The sequence below is a fragment of the Dermacentor variabilis genome, chromosome 6 (genome assembly GCF_050947875.1).
Source record: "Dermacentor variabilis isolate Ectoservices chromosome 6, ASM5094787v1, whole genome shotgun sequence".
NCBI classification, from domain to species: Eukaryota; Metazoa; Arthropoda; class Arachnida; order Ixodida; family Ixodidae; genus Dermacentor; species Dermacentor variabilis.
This window is the reverse complement of record NC_134573.1, coordinates 130,209,206-130,219,246: the sequence shown is the minus strand read 5'-3', so window position 1 is coordinate 130,219,246 and position 10,041 is coordinate 130,209,206. Positions and strand designations below refer to the sequence as shown.

General features: G+C 44.9%; 1 protein-coding gene across 4 annotated transcripts in view; it reads right to left on the bottom strand.

The window, feature by feature from the left end:
* Positions 1-2,897: 2,897 nt before the first annotated feature.
* Orc3 (origin recognition complex subunit 3) overlaps positions 2,898-10,041 on the bottom strand; it is a 37,243-nt gene continuing 30,099 nt past the window's right edge. For all 4 annotated transcript variants that reach the window (XM_075695826.1, XM_075695827.1, XM_075695828.1 and 1 more), the window contains 4 exons: positions 9,573-9,711; positions 5,884-6,003; positions 5,731-5,792; positions 2,898-3,062 (listed from right to left, as the gene is read on the bottom strand). In XM_075695826.1, the coding sequence (XP_075551941.1) occupies positions 2,957-3,062; positions 5,731-5,792; positions 5,884-6,003; positions 9,573-9,711 (427 nt within the window). In that variant the 3' untranslated portion in view covers positions 2,898-2,956. The remainder of the gene's footprint in view (positions 3,063-5,730; positions 5,793-5,883; positions 6,004-9,572; positions 9,712-10,041) is intronic.

Sequence of the window (10,041 nt, the reverse complement as noted above, 5' to 3'; positions counted from 1 at the left end):
GTCTAAGAAAAGTGGCTTAGTAGGCGCGCGTGTATGTAGGGTCCCTATGATGCTCAGCAGGAGAACGCCAAAGCCACTGCAGCAGACTTTCTGAACGCATTCTTGGGTGCCATGCTTCAACCAAATGAAACGCGACTCCCTTCTCTGGACTTATCACGATGGCCATCACGAAAACGCCATTCCTATGAGCAAATTAATGTGACATTAAATATCTGTAGTACAAATAGCGATGACGTGTTTGAGGAGGTATTTGCGACTACGCTAATTGTAGCCTCAAAGCAAGGAAGTGCGCCGTGTCCAACACTTTGGTGCTCAATTAAATCTTTCGACAAGACAGGGCAGCACGGGGTCCAGAGGGCCGCAATATGGGGCAAGTAAATTTTGAGTAGAGCGTTATCTCTTGGCGTACGTTTGAAATTTCTGCATACAAAATACGGTACTGGTGAATACGTTACGCAATGTTTGATATTTCCTATATCACATGTTGACGTACGCCTGAATTCATTACCAGCACTACCCTGCAGCAGACAACGTACAGCACAAGTGGTTTATACAAAGAATACTAGGTCAAAAAATAAACATTACAAAACAAACAGTCATTTGTCACACTATTCTTTAGTGCACGGTAAGCCCTGCCGTATGTTAAAGGGACACTAAAGGCAAATATTAAGACAAGCTCAAGTGATAGATTAGAACTCGAGAATATTTAAGACGTCAGTATTATCGTGAACAGAGCCGTAGTAGTGGAGAAATTTAGGTAACTGCAGGGCACGATTAGACTCTCGCAGGACCCATTTTTACAATTGCTAGTAGGTACAGCAGGGCTTGGCGTTTCTCGAATTGCTCGGCGTTTCTGCGCAGCTGCGACTAAGAGCGGGTGCGAGAGAGAAAACCTGGGGGCCTTTGCTTCTTTATTACCTGTCTCTGCCTAAGCACTACGGTGGAGAAGATTCTTTGCGCGTGTTGTATGCGTTTGTCCCAAGGTGTGCCGGCATTGCGGAGTGGGGTCGAGTTTACGTTCGGACGCTGGCTGCCGGCGCAATGAAACAGGTGAACCAGCGCCCACTCACACCCCGTTTGGGAATCGCTGTGTCTAAAGGTACGTCGGACAGAGTTTCTCGTGCATGTGGCGCTGGTGCAGAGCCAGTCATGCCGAATTATAACTGTGCCGCGCTTTACGGCACTCTACCTTAAAAAAAAAATGAAAACAAAAGACACCGATTTTTCCGGGGAGCGATAGGGGCCGTAGCAGAGGCCGGGCCTGCTATCCTGGACTTTTCAGGAGCATGTTCGAGTGATCCCCTTTGAGTGAAATAAACGCACAGCGTCTTAGCAACCACGTTTAGATGCGATTGCCTGATGTCACGCCGCAAAGATCATTGGCTTTTCGTCTGGTCCACGTTAGGCTAGGTTAGCTTATGTTTAGGTTAGGTTTACGTTAGCTTAGTGTAAAAGGCGTTAGAGTGGCGCGGCGTATTCTCACAGCGGTTAGGCCGTGCGGATTGTCTTTGCCGCTAGGCCACGTTAGGTTAGGTTGACGTTACGTTAGGGCAGGTTAGCGTAAAAGCTGTCAGGGTGGCGCGGCATATTCTCAATAGTTACGTTGTGATCATTCTCGTCTCTTTGCCTTGGCCTCGTTACATTACCGTTAGGTTAGGTTAGCGTAAAACGAGTTAGGGGGACGCGGCTTATTCTCATAGCGGTTGCAGGAGCGTCGAGCACCACCGGCGCCTTTTCAGCCACTCGCATTCAGTCGCGGTCGTTAAGGCGCTGTTTTCTAGATTTTCAATATATACAGGCTGGCCTCTTCCATGCTCCCTACTGCTCCCACGGAAGCATCTGCGATGTTATCACCTGTGCCACCACATCGGCAGCCAGCGTCGAAGCGTAAACAAACTCGTCCCCACTCAGCAATGGCGGCACGCCTAGGGAGAAACGCATAGAACACGCGCTAAGAAACTCCTCTGTAGTGCCTAGGCACAGTCATATATTCAAGGAGGAAATGCCGCCACATTTTCTCTCTCGCACCCGCTCTTACTCGCGCATGCGCGCTAACATACGGCGCCTCCGCAAGTGCCACGCCCCGCTGGCCCCGGGACATTCACGTGCCCGATGACGAAGGCACTCTTCGTTTAAACTGTACTCAACCACTCGTTATAAAAAAATCATCATTGTATTGCATTATAAGACAAAATAAAGTGCTACTTGTCTAGTTCTATTTCATCTTTAGAAAGAAGAAAGTGAGGTCACCCTTGACAACGACGCGGGCGGTCAAAAGGTTTCGTTTTCGCTCGACTGCGCGCCGCCCGCGCTTTCATGTTTCAGTAGTTTCGTTATCGCGTAGTGCTACGCTAGTTTTGCTGGCTTGCGAAATTCGCACAAACTGCAAGTAGCAGAGAATTCCTCAAGCATGTGATGTCGCGGGATGCCCGAACGGCATATGTCACTTGACCAAAAACAGCTTCAGCGGCGAATCTGTCTTGGCTCGGTTCCTCCATGGCCACGTGTTTTTGTATTGTGATAAAGGTATTCGGATCCTTCAGATCAAATTTTCTAGTAAACTAAGTATTTGCACAAAAGAAGCACTGCAAAGTTTCCAGAATGGTATTCAAACAGTCCAGGTCGCCTTAGTAACCTTTAGTGTCGCTTTAACAACTGTACCGCTGTAGAAGGCCGCGCTGCCTTGTCAACGTGCAAGGTACTAAGCAGCAAATGCACACAGGGTCGAAGTGTGCGCAGCCATCGTTGCATCAGAAGCTAGTGCAGCGGGTAATATCCATGCTCATCGACACAGTATAAACTGTGAGAGGTTACGGAGCATCAAATGACAAACAATTAATTATGACAAAACAAGAAGTATGGCACAATATAAACAGGATATAAAGAGGCATAGCATATAAAAGAGATGGTGTAATATAATACAAATGTTTATCAACAACAACCTTGGCACATAACATCAGCAGAATCCCCACGTCATACGTTGCACGTGGTCTGTCTTCCTTAGGGTCGGCTTCACAAGGCCCAAGAACTGAAGTTCAGCTATTGATCGAAAAAATTGGGCTCTGCGGCAAACTGTCAAGGTGTCAACTAAAAGCAAGGGCATACACCACATTGTCAGCAAGGGCAAACACTTATTTGTGAACTCGAGTGTACAAAACATTGCCACAAAATGCAATCACAGAAATCATACTAAACCAAGCACTTCACGGCCACCCTTAAAAGGACACTAAAGAGATACACTAAATTCAATTAGACTGATAAAGTATTCTCTCAAAATTCTGTTTTTGCTAATGTCATGATAAGAAGCTAATTACTAGAAGAGAAAACAGAGGCTAAGCTTACACTTCTTTAATCTCATGTCGAAACCTTAACTCCAGTACCTCAGGAGGACTTGTTGGACTATAGTTGGCATTTACTGAATAACATATTGTAGCGCAAAGGCACAATTACAAAAACACGCAGACACATGCCACAAGCGCCTGTGAAGTGAGTCTTCTTTGTGATTGTGCCTTCACACTACACTAATGTCATCCAGTACTTGAGTGTGACGACACGGATTTCAAAGTATTTTCTGGAACTTGGGCCATTGTGGCAAGATAGACATGCTTGAAACTTGCCAACTTCTGCCTTTGGCTTGTTTATGAGGTCTGAAATGCAGCAACCATATTTTGCAACACATTGCTTCATGAAGCTTTTTTGGTCATGTGAGAAACCACTTTTTATCAATCCATGTACTGTAGTTCACAGACTTAATACATTTGTTCTGACACTATCAGCAGGTGGTGTATATTTAATAGACAAACTCTCCTGCTTACACTGGCGCATCCAGTGGCCACAAGCATGGAAAACACAAAACAGACCAGGAAAGGTGCCAAACCGTTAATGAGAAATGCTAAAATCTATGCCTAATGGATTGAAGTCAACAAACCTTCTTGTACGAAAAGAAGTGTTAAATAGTGCTGAATTTCCATATGTATGATCGCTTCATGCACTCCGCGACTCTTTAGCGTTTGCTTGTGTGTACCTCTGGAATTTAACTGAACAGGAAAAAAAGCCAATGTTTTAAGACAGATTGCAACATTGCACAAGCTTTTGTGACAGCTGCTGTGGCACACATGGGATGCATTATACTTGTGTTACGTTGCCCTAGCAGTGTCACAATTCGTTAATTTTTCGCAAGAACTCTTCTTGAATGTTTTTTTTATAATAGCTATGTCTTTATGCTCTGCAGAATGTTTCTCTTTTTCATCATACTCTGGAGCACAAGAGTATGTACCTCCTTACATACACTTATTTAAATAAAAAGAGCTGGCGAGAGGCAGCGTTTAGATGAGGCGCCATTGGCTGGTTTGTTTGTACAACAACAGACGGAGTAGACGTATCAAAAAAGGGGACCACGTAGCAACAGTCCATGGCACTTCCAACAGACTTTACAGCCTTCTGCCTAACAAGCGCACTGCGCAATCTATATCCAACAGTGTACAGTACAACCTTTTGAAAATGCTGTGCCTTTCTCTCCCAAATCCCCGCCTGCAGTGCAACATAGAGTTGCGTATCAACTGACGAAAAAGGAGGCTTCTAGTAATCTTTTCCTCTGGCATTTCTAACCAGTGTCAGATGGTGAGGGGCCCTCAAAGGCTCATTTAAGGTTGACAGCACAAACGCTTATTTGCTAGGCCACATTGCAAGGCGCATTGCCATTAGTAACAGTATCTGCCAATGCTGCCAAGTCGTGTGGAAAGAAGTCACCGAATGTGTTTTCAAAACAAGAAGTCTAACCCTCCCAAAAAAATTTTCAGGTGCTAAAAGCAAAAAATAGCCCGAAGGATGGAAATAGGCATTTATAGGCAAAATAACACAGCGTAAAAGCACTTCTCAACCTATAATTTATGCTCAATTACCTATAACGTGCGGTCTGGGCACATGAGAACAAATAGGCGTTTGCCTGTAATCCAGTTTCTACTTATAAGGTTACCGTAGCAACAAGGCGAACCCAGTGATAATTTGTAACAACACACCTAGAACGAATATTTTAACACATAACCTAGTAAACAGATACAGCTATGAACAGTGAAACCAAGTTTGTGACTAGTAGCCCGTTATAATTTTGTCTTGTCTGTTAGAAGTGCTTTCATTTCGTACTAACAGGTTTTATTGTGCTCAATGGGTCATGCGAGAGGAACCGTACTTGAATTTCCTGCCCCCTTATGTCCTTTATTTACTTCCAGAGTAATAGTTAGACATTCACTCTGAGTTACTTGCAGAACAATGCCTTTAAAAGCTTTCAGAAAGAACCACTAGGAAAGTAAATTGCGTAAATTATGGACAAGCCCAGCTTGCACAATACTCAACACAAATAAATAATTCTCAGATGGCCTCAATTGAAGTGTTCATTAAAATCTGCAAACCTTGCTAGAAACACGGAGAGACACATGTGACATCAGCGTCACTGCTTAATGCAATGTGGCAATGTTAATTCCAGTATATGATCAATTTTCCCATAATTCTTTTAGCAATTACATTCATCCCCAATACATGTCTGACAATGCAATTGAAGAATTGCCGTTTTAAATCAAGTAAGCACAACAGGTTCAATAATATTCACATGAAATATTCTGCTTGTTTTGGGCTTGTTAACAAGGGCTAACCACTTGCCAGTTTAAATTCAACACCAGTTCAATGTCATCATGTTTGGCGACAGTTTGCGAACACGTGGACACGAAAGGATACTCGGTGATTTTTTCCTCTTGCGCTGACAGCTTCTTTTCTCCAGATTTAACAGATTTGAAAGACTGAAAAAAAAAAAAAAAAAAAGCAGCACGCAGAGGAGCAGCTCATTATACGTCAGCTGAAAGTTGTGGCTTTGATTCCACGATAACGCACCTGCATCATGTCATACAAGTTTATCAGTTTTCCACCTTCCAAGTGCAACTTGTAGCTGATGCTCAGGTCAGGAAGTGATGCAGAGATGTTACAACTGCTCGTGTTTCTGCAGCATTCGCACTGACAGTATGCAAAAAGAAGGAAAAAGAAAACAGAAATGAAAGCGAGATATTTACAAAGAAATATGTGCAGCCAGCGAGATATTTACAAAGAAGTATGTGCAGCCAGAACAGTTAATCTCCGTTAAAGGGGTGCTCAAATTAGAATTTTTTTTTCTTTAAAAGTAATTACACCGTCCTTTCAGTCAACTGAACCAAACATACACCAAGTGCAGCATGGGCTCATGCTGCATGTGACATCACAGAAATCATGGGTAGTGATCACATGGTATCCCGAACCAATGACACATGTACTAGTCAGCCTAGTGTTTTAGACACACTCATCCTCACGATTGTACTGCTGAAAGCATGAATGTAGATTTGAAACTGGAAACAGAAGCCACCCGGAAGAAGAAAGGCATGTATGCTTAGCTAGTACTAAACGCTGCTTTGCACTTCACTCAAAGAGTGCTACAGCAACATTTAAGAGCAACAGCTTTCCATTCTCACAGGCTGGGCACACATCACACAAATACATGACCTTTGCAAGTCACACTCGAAATGGCAGCAGTGCTATTTTCAGTGTACAACTGCAACGACACATTACTGTATTTACATGATTGTAAGTCAACCTATGCTTGCTAATTTGGAAATTCGAAGCGGAGGGTTCAGCTTACAATAGAAACCAAAGCATGAAACTGAAGTAAAGGCGAGACAAATGGGACATGAAGGTTGCTACAACATGGTTACAATTTTGTTTGCTCTATAGCTCTACCCATAGCATTTGGCTATGCTGCACGCTTGTTTGAAAGAATTTCTTTGATTTTCTTTTAATCATTACTGCACACACGGAGAACATGGGAGTTTTGATAGTTGATGGAAAGGCCGCTGTTAAAATCATGACAGCACCGTCACTCGGAACGGTGGCAGTTTGGGGACTATCTATAGTTGATAGAAGAGCAGACACCACTCAAGCATTTCTGTTCGGGTCCTTTTCTTTTTTTTTACTTGACTGCACGTTTTACTGTCATGCCTCGTCAATTGTCATGAGTTCTCCAGGTTCGATAAGCATTTTGTACTCGTTCACGGTAAGATTAAAAGGGTCCTGAACCACCTTTCAGACTTGGTGAAGAAAGAGACCACGGATAGCATGCGCTTCAGTAAACATCTCAGCAAAATTGTGCAGTTGTGCACAGCGCTTGGATATCACAAGCGGAGCATTGAGTCTACTTTTTCTCAAACTTTTCTTTTCAAACGAGGCCTTCTCCTCAACCGTCTCAAAGCTGCTGGCTACTTCCGTATGTCGTAATATGCCATAGATGGCTGCTACTGGCTGATAGATGACATCAATCAAGAAGGGTGCTTGGATCAGTGCACTTCTTCTGAGTGCTACTGTGCTACTGTGTATATTGTAAGGAACCGCTTTATTCGAGCTGAGCTCGTGTTGCCACCACGAGGATCAAGCTGTGCAGCTGATGATATATACAGATGAAGATGTACAATGGATGATGATATGTAGAGATGATGAAGTTGAAAGCCAGGCATGTGTTGCGATCACACTAATTCCCTCTTGCTGTGGAAGCAGCCACCTGGCCGCGCGGAAGTATTATGAAATTAATCTAGTACAGTAAAACCTCATTAAACCGTACCCGCTTAAACAGTAGTTTCATTTTAAGAGTAGTAAAGTCAAATCCCCAACTCAGCGACCATTGAACATAATGTGTTTTGTATCCGCATAAGCCATACCAGCTTATTGAGTACATGTCTGTTAACACGTACCATTTCCACTTTTCGTCGCGCAAACACGGCGGTGCATCGTCTCCATCGGGCAGCCCGGCAGAACAACAAGCCTCAGAGATTGGAACAACAGCCTCCAAGAGCCCTCTGCATTTGCTCGTGAAGCCACATCAACGTCAACATCACTTCAGCGCCGTGCCAGAGAGCGTTGTGGCGTCGTGCAAGCGAGGACTCGCGTCACGCGGAAGCTCGGATAAAAAAGACGCCGGGTGCTCAACACAGAACAAAAATTAGACATCGTCCGTAACATCGAACGTGACACAAAGAAGTCTGTGCTGGCATGCGACAGGGATCTGCGGTTCACTACGGTGTGTGGCCTTTGGAATGCGAAGATGCTGCTCGGCACTGCTGCTGCGACCGCGAAGAGATGTTGGCTAGGAGGTTCGATTTTTCACCATCGTTGCCTCTGTTGTTGCCGAAGTGTCGACTAGCAACAGTGATGAGGAGGACACGGAAAGCGACAGCACAGGCGATTCAGGCCCGACAGTGGCAGAAGCTGCGCGTTATGTCAGCCTCATGAATGCAATTGTCACGACGAGAACAGCACCTGGCAATGAAAAAGGCGCCCCGGGACTTTTGCAGTACTACCGTGCGCGTGCATGGAGAATACGTAACGCCAACGAGGAATCTGCCATGTGAGTATTTGCCGAGAAGAGGGGGTTGGCTGAAAAGCTGGCATGTAGCTTCAGCAAGTTTGAGGCCGCTGTCGTCGTGCTAGGCCGCCGCGGTGTCAAACGAAAATAACACTTTTGTCAGGCGAAGTGAATAAATACTGCATGTTTTCTCCCCCTTTCAACACTGAACTCTTCGAGTTCAGTGTTCCGTCTTCGACAGGTAAGTGGGTGATTTCATGCTATTTCGGTTAAACAGTACTACCGCTTAGTGCACACTTTTTCCGAGCTCCAGCCAACTATGGTTTAACAAGGTTTCATTGTATATGGTTTTAAACGAGAGACATGCACTATCTCTGTCCCACAGCAACGGGGATCGGACGGCGTTCTAAGGGGCGAGACGCAGTAATTGACAGGTGATGCCTGCTCAATGACTGTGTAAGGTCCAATAAAACGCGTGAGAAATTTTTCGAATATGCTGGGAACGCACACAGGAATCCAAAGAACTTTGTTGCCAGGAGAAAAAGTCCCAGCACTGTGAGTCGAGTCCTAACGTGACTTGCGGGCGTCCTGGGAGATACCGGTGTTAAGGCGGGTGAGGCAACTGCAGTCCGCGAGGCGAGACAGAAACTGTTCTGAGAAAGGAGCTGCTGGGAGTACAGGAGTCTAAAGGAACGATACGTCAGGAACGGAACTTGGTGAGCGGCCACAGACAAGGAAAACAGTGAGAAGTCGGTGGTACATCGCATAGCCGTGTTATAGGCAAATGTCACGAACAGCAGAATTGCATCTCAAGTTCGTGTGGTCGGGGCAGATGTACGTTGCAATCATGTCGGAGAGCGCACAATGAAACAGCTCCGTCAAGCTGTTGGTCTTTGGATGGTAAATAGAAGTTGTCTTGTGAATTGTGCTTAAGGAGCACAGAACTTCAGTAAGCATAGAAGAGAAGAAGCCTTTGCCGCAGTCATTTAGGAGAACATGCGGAGCGCCGTGGTGTAAGAAAATGCTGCGTAGAAAGAAATCGGAGACTTCAGCAGCAGTGCTCGATGGTAGACAGGCTGTCTACGCGCAGCGTGTTAGATGGCCTACGGCCATCACAATCCAGAACTTACAGCGTGGTTGTGCTGGCGAGTGTAGTTTTCCCCTAGATTAAACGGGTTAATTCACCAAATTGAAATCTTACCATAAGTATTGTTTGAGGCCTAGCCAATGCAGCATGTAGGACTGTCCTCGGAGATGGTGTGAAGTACTGCTTCAGTGCCGCTGCGTCATTATAGTAGAGCACTTCATGAAGAGGCATGCTTGTTGATGGCTTCAGATTGCTAAACAGAAGTAGAATCCCCCCAAAAATAAAAGATTAATGTTGATGTGCTTCTATATTAACTAAAAAGCAGTTGCATCCCTATTTCATAAGTGTAGAGACACTCTAAAGGCAGGTGCTAAGCTATGACATGACTGTAATGGCAAGCACAGCGCACTCACCGGCGTGGGAAGCACTGGTCCAAAACAGAGCAAAGTTTAGGCAACATTCGTGTACAGACTGCTAATGCTAAGCACCTACAGCACCTTCACATCAGTTCACTTTCACATGTAGCTTCATAAAACCAGCTGATCGTTGTCACTCCCATCCCAGGCATGTCTCGTGGAAGATG